This window comes from Schistocerca piceifrons, chromosome 1 (assembly GCF_021461385.2).
Source record: "Schistocerca piceifrons isolate TAMUIC-IGC-003096 chromosome 1, iqSchPice1.1, whole genome shotgun sequence".
In the NCBI taxonomy this organism is placed as follows: Eukaryota; Metazoa; Arthropoda; class Insecta; order Orthoptera; family Acrididae; genus Schistocerca; species Schistocerca piceifrons.
This window is the reverse complement of record NC_060138.1, coordinates 187,299,541-187,316,144: the sequence shown is the minus strand read 5'-3', so window position 1 is coordinate 187,316,144 and position 16,604 is coordinate 187,299,541. Positions and strand designations below refer to the sequence as shown.

Below are 16,604 nucleotides of genomic sequence, written 5' to 3'. Positions count from 1 at the left end.
AAACCAACTACTGGGGTAATAAAGTGAATGCACTTTCTTCGACTGGCTTCTGGCTCGCCTCGACTTACTGACCCCCAGCAGAACACACCCCACACTCTACAGAAAGAAAACAATATTCCTAACTTTCGGGACTATTCATCTGTTCCTCATGAAAGGTTGTTAGGGATGACAGGTCATAAAACCAAAGGTTAAGAAGTGCATACCTACTGCGTAGCAGGAGGGAGGCACAGATGAATGAAAAAGTGTTGGAGAGATTAGGAGACAAAATACAGTAAATTGGTAAACATTGTACATAAACCAACACTGTCTGAATCACAACTTCTTTTATTACTGACTACAGTTTTAATCTGCACTGCATATCAATTCAGGTCTGGCACTATAAAGTACACTTTGTCAGTGGCAGTACAGACTGAAACCGGAACTCAGTAATAAAGGAGCTGTGATCCAGATAGTGGTTGTTTAGTTATTATAAAAAAGAGGTCAAAGTTTCTAGACACAACATCAATTATATATATAGTAAGCATCATGCTAATTTCGGATCAAAGGTGACACAATGGGTAGTGTAAGAAGTGAAGAAAGCACAAAAGCAGAAGACAAAATGAAAAGCAGAAATAACAATGCTATCAAGAAACAAAAGGAAAGGGTAAATGAGAGAAACAGAAAACTGAAAATAAATTCATAACTAAGAAATCAATATTGATAACCATATCACAATGGGGTGTGGGGATGGCTAATGGAGATTCAAGTCCAATAGCTGTAGGATGACAGGGTAAGAAGATATGTTGGAAAGCAGGTTCATGGGAACTCGTGTTAGACAAAAGAATGGTCCACGTGCTTTAGCAGGCACACAGGTCTTTTATGTCAAATCATAAAGAATGTCCAGTAAATGGATTGTGCATAACCCCAAGACAGAATGACCTTCTCTTTCGTGTATGTATCCAGTCAGTTGTTTGAACACTGCTTCTTACTACCCTATGATAATTTTACACTTTGAACCGATTTAGAACTTTTACATCCTCATTTATTCATACCTGTACCCCTTTTGCCACCTGGTCACTTGCACACATGCACGTGAGCACACCTGTGCTGGCTAGATGCACAATGCCAGGATTCCTCTTCAGCAGGTGGACAGAGGTGGGGTGGGTAAGGAAGGGAGAGATGGGTGGTAGGAAGAGGAGTTGAGGTGAGTAGTTAGTGGCTTGGAGGGAGGCTGCCGGATTGCTGGCTGGGAAAGCAGGTGGGAGGGTGGCAAGTGAACAGCTGAGCCCTGTGATGCAGGGAAGCATGAAATGGGAGGGGATGATAGGACAGATAAAGGGGAAACAGTTGGGTGGACACTGGGTTACCTGAGACTGAGAACTCCAGGGTTACAGAAGCAAAGGATGTTTTGTAAGGATAATTTCCACCTCCATAGTTCAGAGGAGCTGGTGGTGGAGGGAAGCATCCAGATGGCTATGTTTGTGGTAGCCATTGAAATTGAGCACACTGAGCTCAGCTGCACGTTGCCCCTCCGTGTGGTCAACTCTGTTCTTGGCGACAGTTTGGTGGTGGCCATTCATTCTAATGGACAACTGGTTTTTTGCCATACTGATATGACAAGTTAAGTCCCATAGTTCTCAGAGCCATTTGATATGAAAAGTTGTGCAATGACTGCAGCATAGTTGGTATTTGACACAGCTGCTTTCACATGTGTCCCCCTACCTCTGATGAGGTAGGATAAGCCTGTGACAGGACTGGAGGAGGAAGTGCTGGGTGGTTGGATTGGTCAGGTCTTGCACCTGGGTCTTCCACAGAGACGTGGTCCCTGTGGCAAGGGATTGGGAGTGAGAGTGGTGTAGGGATGGACTAGGGTGTTGTGCAGGTTGAGTGGGCGACAGAACACCCCTGTAGGAGAGGTGGGAAGATCTTGTGTAGGATGGCTCTCATTTCAGAGCTTTCCTACAAGAATTTCATTTTTAGGTGCATTTAGTCCCTGCAAAGTTTATTTTTTATTTGCTTCTTCTGGAGGAATCTCTTTAGGACATAATCTTGTTGTTCTCAAAAGATTTTACTAACATATGACCTCTATCATTCAGCCTACTTGCATTACAGTCCCAGAATAATGTGAGATTTGGTGACATCGATCAGTTTCCACAATCCTTTATGGAGGTCTTTTATCTCACCTCAGAAAGTGAGCATCTTGGTGTACTTGAATGATTTCCATTTACTTCTTATTCCGTTTTAATTATTTTTTAGGTTACCAACAATTGCAAGATGTAAATGCCTGAATTGGATATCAGGATCTATAATGAGTTCTTAATCCTGACCAAAATGTAATTCAGTGATCTCCACCAGTTACTTAGATGGGTCACAACTTATGCAGTACATACAAGGCATAAATGGTAACTGTTCATAACCTGCCGCAGTAGTGTAAGGCAAATCAAAAGAACAATCTGATATATGATATTGGTGGTCTATTAAGCCAGCTAAGGCATGCATTCACAAATTGTAAAACTGACTTTTGTGTAAATGTTACTTTACAATTTTGTGAACTTTAAAGGTGTAAAATTTTAAACAATTTCATCATTTTGTTTCTTTGGCCTTTTCATGACAAGATGAGTGTGTTTCTAAGAGTTAAGTTTTGATCAAACTGGAAATGTAATTAGTTTTTGAATAGCATGTTCAAAAGTTTTTTTCCATTTCATTATCCTCACAGGAAATGTTAACTTATTAATGCTGGCCAACGCCAGTGGCATAAGAGACTAAGAGGATATCAAAAATCTATCACTACGCACATGCATTCTAGCTTCAGTGGCTTTGTAGGGCAATTTGAGGTTGTTTCTCACCTCGATAAACCACAAGTTTTATATCAAATTGTTCATTTCAACTTCCACTATGCACTATCATGTGTTGTAGTCAGTTATCATTTACATCCTATATGTGATAGATTATCATGACAAACTAAATGTTACAATATGGGGTAACAGTGTAGAGATACGGATCCAGCACAGTCAGTTAATTTGGAAGCCTCTTAAGAATCATGCTGTATGAGAAACAAACAAAATAACATGAACACATTAATAAAGCCAAGAGCTACTTGAAGAATGTGGAGCAGAAAACAGAGGCAAATATGCAGCACTAGCAAACAATAATAAATGTTTCCAGAATAAAATTTTCATTCTGCAGCAGAGTACACACTGATATGAAACTACCCGGCAGATTAAAACTGCACGCAAGACCGAGACTCGAACTCGGGACCTTTGCCTTTTGCAGGCAAGTGCTCTACCGACTGAGCTACCCAACCATGACTCACGATCCATCCTCACAGTTTTACTCTGTCAGCAAGTTACAATAATATATGCATCATGTTCACAATAAATGGACAGCACTAATTTGCTATGAGAAAAACATAATGTAGACAGTCCATGGATATGCAAATTACACAGAATGCAATACTACAAATTCAATAAACAAACTGTAGACATACCGTGAACTCGTATACACATATTTTTCCATTACTTGTGCCACAGTAAATAAGGGATGAGTCTAGAAGTGTACAGTACACTGATCCACTCATATTGAGACTCACAGTTCTCATTAAGAGACCTGAAATAAAATTGACACATATCACTTATGCTGTAGTGTGTAAAATATTTCAATAGAAGGGACAAGTTTGTCTGCAATGTGGGAAAAGATAGACTGCGACTTACTGTAAAGAAGACACGTTAAGTTGGTGACAGACACAACTCAAAGGCATTCACACAAAGCTTTCTGCCACAGCATTTATCAGCAAAAGAGAAACAGAGAAACAACCCACCATTCATACACACAAACAGGATACCTCATGCACATATGACCACCATCTCCAACAGCTAAAGTCAGACTCTATAAGTGTCTTTTAATGTGCCTGTATGCAGCTTAATGTGTCTTCTTTACGGTAAGTAGCCAAACTATCTTTTCCCACATTGTTGATATTCCTCCATTGATATTTCATTGTTTGGAGGAGTTTGTCTGTCATACACAAGGGATTTTGAACACCATCTGGTAGACTTATCTGCATAAAACAGAAGTCAATATTTAAACTTATCTAACTGCTAAATTTTTTTTAGAAAAGCAATGAAATCTAAGTTCTCAAATTTATGTGTAGAAATGAAACCTTGAGTTGTTGTTTAATTTATTATTTATTGTGCTGCTGGTTTCAGTCAAAGGGAATTATCCAACACAAATTTTTGCTGACAGCAAGAGTTACATCAAAAAACACAATGTCGAAAATATAATACTTAAAAATAATGCAACAACAAAGAAAACAAACATCAACCCACTACGTAAAAAGGGAGACAAACAAAAGTCAACAATTACAGAGGAGCATCACATCTGCCAGTGACATACAAAATATTGTCGGAGAAGAAGCTGAGTGGCACCGTGGTTTAGTGGTTATGATACTAAACTGTTGCATGGAGGGTCGTGAGTTCAAAACTCCCCTGGACTATACAATTTTAATTTCTATATTCGGTTTGAGTACATTCTAGAAGTATCTACAAATTTCAAGAACCATTGCACTGGAATGTTCTGTAGCTGTATATATACTGTATGTGTTCTGGCCCAAGGCAGTTCACTATGCACTCTTGTATGTGCAAGTGCTGGATAAAGTGAAGTTAGTGTTCGTCATTCATCTAATTACACCTTCTTCTATGTGACATTATTCTGGTGGAGACGCTCAGTATTGGAACTTGTGATTGCGCACATTATCGACGACAGAGTGGCTCCCATCAGGTCACGACAGAGCCGCCATTTACATGGCAAGAAACCTGAGTTCGAGCCATATTCAACAGATTGCAATCTACCAGAGACAGAAGAAGAAGACGACGTTACGATGAGAGCAACTGTGTGCCACCACATGAGACATCCTTCTGGGTTCTCTGGTGACAATGGCCAAGATCCAAACGAGTGGCAGAAGGTATATGAGGGTATAGCCAAATTTAACAAATGGGATGACACCCTGTGTTTGGCTAACATATTTTTCTAATTGGAGGGCACTGCCAAGCAATGGTATGAGGACAATGAGGAGAAGTTCACAAGCTGGGAAGTATTCCATGCGGAACTTCACAAGTATTTTGGCAACACACGACGATAGAAGTGCAAGGCTGAAGATAAATTAAAGTGCAGGGATCAGCGTCCAGGAGAAACTACAGCATCCTACATTCAAGATGTCTTGGAGCTGTGTGGATCCTAGAATGAAGGAGGAAGATAAGGTTGCACATCTCATGAAGGGTGTTGCCGAGGGCATGTATCAAGCCCTACTCCTGAAGGAGGTTTCGACAGCAGACGACTTCATAAAATGGTGCCAGTATATCAAGACAATGCATTAAAAAAGAATTACACACAAGAAGTTTGAATGGCTTCCAAACATCATATTGATGTCTGTGATGCAGGAAGCAATTGATTTCACAAGTGTTCTTCACCAGATAGTGAGAGACGAAGTTCAGAAGGCACTTAGATTGCACAGTAAGCAAAAAACCGAGAAACTCCAAGAGGTCACAAGGGAGGACATGGAACAGACATTGAACCCAATCTGTCGGCCTTCATTTCCCTTTAAAACAGTGAAAAAGTTGAGATCCAGGTGGATTTACGTTCCTACAATGCCACATGAGGAACATGTCTGGGAACCAAGGAAGACTGACGTCTGGAGAACCAATCAGTATGTTTCCACTGTGGACGACCGCGACATGTGGTGCGCTATTGTCAAGAAAGGTGGCGGATAAATGATGACACCTGCACCAGAAGACAGCAGACCGATCTTAGCAGACGCCAACTCTGGGACGACGAAGATGAACAAGAAGATGTGGGTGCAGGACGACATAGGTCACCATCGCCGCAAGCTAGCCACTGGAGAGGATGCTCCCCAACACACCAATAAAGGTCTCCATCGCTGTTTAGAAGTTCCAGCCGATCACCTAACCGCTGCAACCTGGAAAATAGGGTGCGACCTTTCTTGGAGGTGAGGCCGCCAAAGCGAAAAATCCTCCGCCGTCAATCACTACAAAAATGATAGGAAAGTACGTCGATATCCTAATGGATGGCCGACCAGCCCAAGCTCTTGTAGACTCTGGAGCATCATATTCAGTCATTTCAGAGAAGTACCGTTACCAATTACAGAAAACCGTAATCGTTGGGGGGGAGGGGGGGGGGGGGGGAAGAAAGAAAGAAAAAAAAACCTCTCTGCTGCAGGTGGCTAATGGGAAATATGTAAAACCTACAGGAAGATGTACCATTCGTGTGGGTATAAGTGGCCATACACAGCCCTTAGAATTCATCATCTTACAAGAGTGTAGTAATGACGTCATTCTTAGATGGGACTTTTTGTAAGCTTCTCAGTCTATTATAGATTGTGGTCACTCGAATATTATGCTAGACAAGACAAGATACTGTGGATAGGAAGATGCGCATCCGAGTGTGTGGAGACTGTGTGCAGGATGAAATGATCATTCCTGCAAACAACGCTAGAAAGGTCATGCCATACATCAACCCATGGATCTTGTAGTGGAATGAAAGATAAGCATACCACTGAAGAATAACTTGGTCAGCCCAGCCTCTGTCGTCTCATTTTAAGAATGGATTCAGTTAATTGGGGATAGTTAACTGTCGCCAAGAACCGCAGATCGTTCCAAGACGCATGTGCATAGCAAACACTGAGCTATTAATTGAAGAACATCTGAGCGTCATAGAAACCTCCCATGCCGAGTCTGTGGGCGAAATTGCCACTATCACTATGAGACAAGATCTTCTAGCTTGACTACCACCAGATCTCACTAAGGAACGACAGAAGAGGCTACTTGCCATTCTTCAAGAGTTCTCAGAATGCTTCAATCCACAGGTGAAGAGCAAATTAGACAAATCGACAGTGAAGCACTGAATTAACACTGGAGACCATCAACCAATAAGCCAGAGAGCATACCATGTGTCAGCAATGGAACGTCGAATAATTCACGACGAGGTAGAGAAAATGATGAAGAATGACATCATTCGGCTTTCACAGAGCCCATCGTCGTCACCAGTGGTTCTCGTCAGGAAGAAGGAACGCAGTTGGTGCTTTTGTGTTGATTACAGGAAGCTTAATAAGATAGCTAAAAAGGACATTTACCCTCTTCCACGAATTGACAATAGACTGCATTGTCTGAAGGGGGGCTAAGTTTTTCTCAACCATGGACATGTACTCGGGATACTGGCAAATCGAAGTAGATGAGGCTGATCGTGAGAAAGCTGCATTCATCACCCCTGTGGGCCTGTATGAGTTTAAGGTAATGCCGTTTGGTTTGTGTAATGCACCACCAGCAACTTTTGAACGGATGATGGATAATCTTCTACATCACCTGAAGTGGACGATGTGTCTTTGTTATTTAGATGACATTATAGTGTTATCACAGACATTTGATAAACATATAAAAAGACTGACGGTCATTCTTAAGTGTCGCCAACAAGGCGGACTGAAACTTAATCAAAGAAAGTGTATCTTTGGACCAAAAGAAATCAAAATACTTGGACACCTTGTGTCAAACGAAGGTGTGCGGCCAGACCCAGAAAAGGTGGGATCTGTAACGGAATTTCCTATTCCTAAAAGTATTAGAGATGTGAGAAGCTTCCTCAGATTATGTTCTTATTACCGTTGTTTTATCAAAGACTTTTGTATCAAAGCTAGGCCACTCAAAGAGTTGTTAAAAGCTGATGCTAAATTTATCTGGGGTGGTGCTCAACAAGATTTTTCGATGTGCTGCATAAAGCTCTGACAGCTGACCCTGTACTTGGTCTGTATGATGAGAGATCACCTACAGAACTACACACAGATGCCAGTGGGCATGGGATCAGTACTGTTCTGGTGCAAATTTCGAATGGAAAAGAGAAGGTTATAGTCTATGCCTCTAGAACACTTACAAAAGCCGAGAGAAACTACTCAACTCCAGAAAGAGAATGTCTTGCTGTGATCTGGCCATGTGCTAACTTTGACATTATCTCTATGAAAGGCCATTCACAGTTGTTACAGACCATCAATCACCTTGTTGGCTGACAGATTTTAAAGATCCAACAGGACGACTCGCAAGGTGGGCACTATGTCTTCAAGAGTACGACATTGCCATAGTGTACAAAACTGGAAGAAAACACCAAGATGCCGACTGTCTCTCAAAAAGCCCTGTGCAAGACCACCCAGGCTTTGATGAAGATAGTGACTGTCTCGCTACACTCCAGGATCTCTCTGCTGATCAGGAGAAGGACGCCAAGATATCTCAAATTATGCTTGCCTTAAATGGGTCAGAGGATGTGAAAGGACAATTTAAGGTAGTTAATGGATTACTTTGCAAGAAAAACTTTCATCCGTAAGGAAAGAAGTGGCTACCAGTGATTCCTAAGCACATGCGCTTAGATATTCTACAGAAATTCCAAGACACACCTGATGCAGGACATTTAGGATTTATTAAGACCGACGATAGAATCCACAGGAGATTTTTCTGGCCAGGTTTATTTAGGAGTGTCCATCACTATGTATCACATTGTAGAGAGTGCCAGGGGAGAAATGCAGTTCCTCAGAAACCACCTGGCTGACTCATACCAGTTCCACCAGCCGATATGTCTTTCCAGCGTGTTGGGATTGACCTCCTCGGACGATTTCCAATATCTGCCAGTGGCAATAGATTATTGTTTGCACTGATTATTTGACACGCTACGCCATTATAAAAGCCATGAAAAAACCTGAAGCATCCAAGGTAGTCAAATTCATCATGAAAGACATTGTATTAAAACACAGTGCCCCAAGGTCATTAATTACAGATCAAGGGAAACTTTTTCAATCGAATCTTGTGACAGAGATAAACTGTCGGTGCAACATCACTCATCACATGACGACTGCCTACCATCCGCGAACTAATGGGCTTACTGAACGCCTTAATAACACCTTGGCCGACATGCTATCAATGTTCGTCAATGTTAAGCAGAGCAACTGGGATGAGATGCTACCTTTCGTGAAATTTGCCTGCAACACTGCCAAACAAGACAGCACAGGATTTACGCCACTTTTCCTTGTGCATGGGTGTGAGGTGACTACGACGATGGACACTGTGTTTCCATTACATCCTGATGATGTGGACGATGCCTACACTGGCCAGGTGTCAACCAGAGCTGAGGAACCTCAGCAGTTTGACTCCACACACTGCAGGCTCAAGAAAATGATCGCTGAAGGTATGACATGAGCCACCGCCCTGTTGTCTACCAACCTGTTGACCTCGTCTGGATCTTCACTTCTGTTCGGAAGGTTGGTGTCTCTGAGAAGCTCGTCAGGTGCTACTTTGGATCTTATAAGGTTGTAAGACAGTTGTCTGATGCTATTTATGAAGTTGAAGATTTCGACCCCAACGACGAAAGATCAGAGATACGGTCCATGTCCTTCAAATGAAGCCCTACAAGGAGCCTGCCAGGGTAAACTCGAAGCTCCAGCGGCAGGCAACAAGCAGAAAGGTGACAAAGAGCGTAGCGGCAAAAAAAGTTCTAAGAAGATCACCGCCAGGGCGAGCATCAGTTATCGGGAGTCAGAGAATGCAGGACCGATGACTTGTTATCGGACTAGGAGGATGTAACACCGAGACGCTGTTCTCGTAAGGAGGGAGCAATGTCGCAGAAGAAGCTGAGTAGCACCATGGTGTAGTGGTTATGATACTAAACTGTTGCATGGAGTGCCATGAGTTCAAAATTCACCTGGACTGTACAATTTTAATTTCTATATTCGGTTCGAGTACATTCTAGAAGTATCCACAAATGTCAAGAATCATTATACTGGAATGTTCTGTAGCTGTATATATACTGTATGTGTTCTGACCAGAGGCAGTTCGCTCCGCACTCTTGTATGTGCAAGTGCTGAATAAACCTTCGTTAAGTGAAGTTAAGTGATGGTCATTCATATAATTACACATTCTTCTATGTGACATTATTATCGGAAATTCTCCTGCAAAGAATGGTAGCAACTTTAGACAAACAATTGGGAGAATATCAAGGAGGTTTTCAAAAGGGAAAATCTGCACAGAACAGGCTTTAAACCTAAAATCGATAATTCACTACAGAATGCTAACCAGAAACCTATAACAGAATCATTTATTGATTTCAAAAAACCATTTGATTAAGTTGACAGAGAGACAATAGAAAAAATCATTAAAAAATTTAGTGTTACAGCAAAATTAGCAAACATTATTAATGAAACTCTAACAAAGACAATTTCTGGAGTTAAATTTATGGGAGAATTTCCCAGCCATTCCAAATAAAAACTGGTGTTAGACAAGGGGAGAGTTCATCAACTTTGCTGTTTAACAGTGTTCTAGAAAACATTGTAAGGATCTGGAATTTGGAGCTCAAGGATCACAAAATTGAAACAACAATTCTAGGATGGAAATAAATGGAATTAAGGTAAACTGCCTGGCTCTTGAAGAAGATTTTACAATACTTTTAGAAAATCTGACAGATGCAGTTATTCAAATAAATCTTCTCAAAGAAAAAGCAAATAGAACTGGTCTCAAAATTTCAGCTGAAAAAACAAAATTCATGACAAACATAAAAAATATACTAAAATTTATGGAAACACAAATACATAAAGTAGTGAGTAAGTAAATTCAAATATCTTGGATAAACTATACAACAGAATGGACTAGAAAAATCTGCAGTAAATGTAAGGCTTAACAAAATGGAAAGAGCATATGGTTTACAAAGAATATTTAGAACAATTAATGCATAACTAGAAAAACTAAACTAAAATACTTTACTGTAGATATACAATCACAATATTTATATGGATGTGAATGTCTAACAATGAACTATAAGCTGCAGAGAATAGAGGCACTTGAAAGATGGATAGTTAGACCAATGATGGGTGCAATGCAAACTACAGATGACTGTAAAATGAGAGGTAATGAGGAGATCTACAGAACTATAGAGAAAACACCAGAAGTAAAAGATTAATCTTTTTTTGGACACCTCTACCGAATGAATGAGAATAGGCTCAAAAACAAATATTCCTGTATTTCTGGAAGAAGAAATCGAGAACAGCATGGATTAGAGAAACAAGGAAAGATCTAGAAAGAAACAACATCAAAGAATAGGAAATGGCACAGAGGAATCTTTTGAAAAATAAAATATTAAATTTAGAAGAAATAAGAAATAAGGAACAACATGGACAAAAGAAAGAAAAAGAACATGGGGAGAAATAAAAGAGTTCTAGAAAAACAAAAAACAATGAGGAAAGAAGCAGAACTGAAGTTATTACGTGTTTCTTATTGGTCAATACGAGGGGGAAAAGAAGTCATGCAGAGTACGGTGTTACATGAAGTTATTTCTACAATTAATAAAAACTGTAGAACACAATAAAACAAAACACATTTAAATTCCATTAATTAATTATTCAAAATCACACACGGAAGTTTGATAAATTGCACAAATGAACCTTCAGAGGTCATGTTTCAGATATGATTGACACCAACAGATAAAATATGAGACTGAAAGCCTCAAAAAGCCCTGAAGTTTCAAGTGAGGGATTAAAAAAATTACATGAAAGAAAAGAAAAATGATGGTGATCATTCCTGAAGAAAAACTTCAGTCAGTCTCTGACTCACCTGTGAGTACTGTGGACAATGTATGAATACTGTAGTGCTGTCCCAGGATGTTCTAGTGGCAGCAAAGAAAAGACTAATATGCATTAGTGACCATGGCTTTGACAGTTGATAACAAAAGAGCTAAATGAAGGTGAATGAAATGGATGGATGTGGAACCACAATGATTGGAACAAAGAATATGCCATTTGTAGCAGTCAATGGTGCAAAGTATTGGACTGGCCACTGTAATTTCACTTCTAAAAACTGGAATATTGATATTCGGTAAATGAAAATAAACGTGTGGGAGAAAGAGCTGAAAGCTAATCTAAAATTCTTTTCCTTCTCACTTTTTTTAACACTTAGTTTTTTCATGATCATTTCCTTTCTCTGTTTCTTCTTTATTGGCCCAGACTTTTTTTTTATGAATGACAGTTGATTTCTATCTGTTGATATTCCACATCCAGTACAATTTCCTACTCCCCCAACACACTAACTAATAAACTAATAAACTGTTGATATTCCACGTCCACTGACGGTGAAATGGAGGGGTTGTAAGATGCCGAACGCCACTCTTGCAACAGAAATCTTCCAAATTCTGATACACAAATTACAGGCCTAGGTCCTCACAAGCACGTACAGTAGTCCTTCCATGGAGAACAGAGATTTGAAAAACCCGTGAGCTTGAAGGTGGAAGACAGGATAATATGCAAGACAGAGATTACTACTAAAACATCTTGTACGAGTTAATAAGAGTGAAAAGCTAAAGACAGAGGTGAGAGGGTGACGGTGAAAAATAGAGAAGTCAGGAAACAAAAGATGTAGAAAGCTGAAAAGGAGTGAAGAAATGAGTAGTTAATGTGAATAAATGCTGATACAGATGGAATTAATGTAAATTAAGGCCAGGTGGGGGGCAAGAACCATGGACATGTTATAGTGCTAGTTCCCACCTGCGGAATTCTCAGAAACTGGTGTCTGGGGTAAGAATCCAGATGGTGTGTGTGATGAAACGGGCACCGAAGTCATGACTATCATGTTGTACAACATGCTCTGCAACGAGATATTGTGTGTTGCTTGTATACACCCTCTGCCTATGCCCATTCATCCTGACTGATAACTGGATGGTAGTCATCCCGATGTAAAATGCTGAACAAAATTTACTTAACAGCTGGTATATGACGTGATGCTTCACAGGTGCCTCTTGATAGTATATGTTTTGTCAGTTACCAGGCTGGAATAGGTGGTGGTAGGAGGGTGCACAGGGCAAGTCTTACACTGGGGACAGTCACGGGTATAGGAGCCATATGGTAGGGAGATGGGTGCAAAAGGAGCACAGGGTCTGACAAGGATATTGCAGAGATCGGAAGACAACGGATAGCATTCTATGTGTGGTGGGCAAAATCTGACATAGAATAGATCTCATTTCAGGGCATGATTTTAAGAAGTCATGATCTTGTCAAAGTAGCTGATTGATACATTCAAGACCAGGATAATACTGGGTGACAAGTGGTGTGCTCTGAAATTGTTTTTTGGATGGATCAGCAGTACCAGGATTGGATGTGATGGCCCAGGAAATCTGCTTTTGAACTATGCTGTTGTGATAATTATGTCCAGTGAAGGCTGAAGTGAGAGTGGTGGTGTATTGCCGTAAAGAGTCTGCATCCAAACAAATACGTTTGCCTCACATGACAAGGCTGCATGGGAAGGAACGTTTGACATGGAAAGGATGGCAACTGTCAAAATGTAAGCACTGTTGTTTGTTGGTAGGTTTAATGTGGACAGAAGTGTGTAGCTGGCCTTCAGTGAGGACAAGATCTACATCAAGGAAAGTGACATGGGATTTGGAATAGGACCACGTGAAATTTAATTGGAAGCAGATATTTACAGATTTACAGTCAGGCCTTGACTTCCAAAAATTGTGTCCTGAAGTGAGAACCATTCTGTCTGAGCTCTTGCCCACCAAACTAAAAGTAGCTTTCCGTTGCCCTCCCAATTTCCGCAATATATTCTTGATAAACCCTACATTCCTTCTGCACCCATTTCCCTATGCTATGACTCCTATCCTGTGGCCGTCCCCACTGCAGGACTTGCCCTGTGCACCCTTCTACCACGACCTGTACCAGCCCTTAACTGGCAAAACATATACTATCAGAAGGAGAGCCAGCTGTGAAACCAGCTGTTATGTAAAACACTGTTCGGCCTTTTACACTGGCATCACCACCACCAAATTATCAATTAGGATAAATAGGCATAGGCAGAGGGTGTATACTGGCAACACACAATATCCTGTTGCAGACCATGCTCTACAACACGACAAGCATAACCTCGGTGCCTATTTCATGACAAGCACCATCTGGATTCTGCCCCCAGACACCAGTTTCTCAGAACTCCGCAGGTGGGAACTAGCACAACAACATGCCATTGGTTCTCACCACCCACCTGGCCTTAATTTATGTTAATTTCGTCTGTCTCAGCATTTCTTTACAGTAATTACTCTTTTCTTCACTCCGTTTTACTTTCCTACATCTTTCACTGTCTAAACTGTCTATTTCTCACTGCCCCCTCCCTCCCACCTTTTGTCACATACAGTGCACTTAGCTTTTCACTTTAACCCGTGTACAATGTTTAAGCAGTAATCTCTGTCTTGCATATCACCCTGTCTTCCACCTTTAATCTCTTAGGTTTTCAAATCTCATCCGGTGCAGTCCCCGACAATCGGTCTTTCCTTCTCATCTCTCTTGGTAAGTCTCCCCTGAACTGAGTTTCTGGGTGACTTCTAAACTGTACCCCTTTCCTTAAATCTCTTCAGTCCTTTTCCTTCACCCCCCTTCCTTCCCCTTCAACTCTTCCACCAGAAGAAGAAGCCACCAGCTCCAAAACCTTGTGAAAGTTAAATCCCTTTGTGTGTCTATTCCCCTGCCTCCGCTTGTGAGTAGATATTTTTGTCTGTCCATTTACATTATATTACCAATAATTGATAATCTTCACTTTCTGCTACACACAATCAGAAGTTTTCCCAAATTCAGCTCTGTCATTAACTAAAATAAGATATTCTTTTATTATATTCCTCAACCTTCATTATTGCACAAGGTCTCTGTGTGCCCCTTAGGCAATATGCCTAATCTGTATTAAATGAGATACGATAGTTTATTACCATCAGGATACCACGTTACCCTCTGCCAAGACGAAAAAAAAAAATAAATAAATAAATAATAACGAAGAAATACAAAATTTCTCTCTCAGTCAGTCATGGGAAATGTACTATGCGATATACCCAGATTGAATTCTCATATTATAAAACAATTATGATAAATTCTACTTCATTTACCTGTTTTTGCATCCCTTATAGTGAGAGGCTGATTACGACAGGATACTAAAAGAACCTGTCTAGGACCCTCCTTGGCAGTCTTCAATGAAAGGATGGCTTCATCAGTACATGATAGCCTCGGATTCAAAAGCTGACGTGTCTACAAAAATTTGTAGTGGTCAACAAAGTATTAAATGTAAAATTATAAGTACAAATATACAAAAATATCACATAATTCAAAGTTTTTGCAAGCTGAAATGTAACGTCCAGCTGAGCACCAATCTCTATAAATCTATAAATATTTACCATCTACATCTACTTTCAAAAATCTATAGGGTGTCAATGGTTGTGCATCAAAAGCCTTCTACAAATCTCCTTTGAACAGGGGAAATAACAAAACAACTATGTAGATTAAGACTCACAGACAACTGATTTATGTATTTGTTTTTCTGATTGATTTCTCACAAGAGGAAAAAACTTAAAAGTGAACAGACTGCTGGAATGAGAGTGCTGATTTTTGTTTCTTTCTGTACTGCTGAACATCCCTTGATCTATGATCCTAAATAATCTTTTGTCCCAAATTTTGAATAGTCCTCCTCTCCTCCAATCCTTACACTCATAATTATTCTATATGTGTGGTACCAATCATAGACAAATCTAAAAGTAAGTGCACAAAAATTATGAAAACAATGTTGAGAAAAAGATGGAGAAGTGATTGAAATAATGGAGAATCCAATTGTGAGATAAATGCAAAAACTGTGTGAAGTATCCCTATAAGAAATAGTGGTGAGGTTTCAGAATCTTATGTATGGCCACACCACCTGTGTACAAAAGAAATTACATTTAAAAATTGACTCTTGCAATAAGAATACGTAGTAACACAACTGCAGAAACTTTCAATATTCTTTATAATCCATAAGAAGTGATGCCATAAAAGATGCACATCCACACCACAGAGGAAAACAGTTTTGCATAATCAGAGCTTTTATCAGTATATCTAAGGTATGTCATAAGCCATATTCAATATTTGTGATGACGATATCACTAGTCACAGTGAGCAAAAACTAAACAATCAACATCTGATCTATTCTGAACAGTTGTTGAATTTCACATTATTAATTTAAATCTGCCCAAAGCTCTATTTATGTTACATTAGTATTCAAAGGACAATTTTCAGTGCATAGGAATTAACCTGAGTTCAGTAAGATTACTATTCTCTAGTTGGCCGTGGTGTAGTCCAATGTAAATGTATTAAATCAGGTGACTAATCCGTCCATTTTGAAACACATTTTACAATCATTACTCTTTATTTTGACCTGCAATTAAAGCTGTAGAGTGGACTAGTGTTTAATGACATTAGGGGAAAAAGTCACTTCTGTACACTGCTAATGTGTTCTTTGACTACTGTCCCACAGTTCCCACAGAAAGGTACCATGCCACTACCCTAGGAGTGGAATTCCTGAATGATGAGGGTCTTCGATACAATGCACGAGGATGGCAGTGTTTGAAGTGCTCAAGTGACTCTAAAATGAAGACAAATCAAGCAATGGAAAAACCATGATGGAATAATATTATGAAAAGGATAGATTACTACTCACCATATGCCCTACCCTACCTCCACCTCATCCCTGTATGTTCCCACAAGCAGCACTTTACCATCCTCCACTCCTACCCTGATATTCCTCCCCCTCCCTGCCCCA

At 40.1% G+C, this 16,604-nt stretch overlaps 1 protein-coding gene across 1 annotated transcript in view; it reads right to left on the bottom strand.

Annotated features, from left to right (window-relative positions):
• Positions 1–16,604, bottom strand: part of LOC124803216 — a 200,073-nt gene that overhangs the window by 34,346 nt on the left and 149,123 nt on the right. Inside the window, exons 12-13 of the mRNA XM_047264399.1 lie at positions 14,926–15,064; positions 3,467–3,585 (exon numbers count right to left, since the gene is read on the bottom strand). Of these exons, the coding sequence (XP_047120355.1) occupies positions 3,467–3,585; positions 14,926–15,064 (258 nt within the window). The remainder of the gene's footprint in view (positions 1–3,466; positions 3,586–14,925; positions 15,065–16,604) is intronic.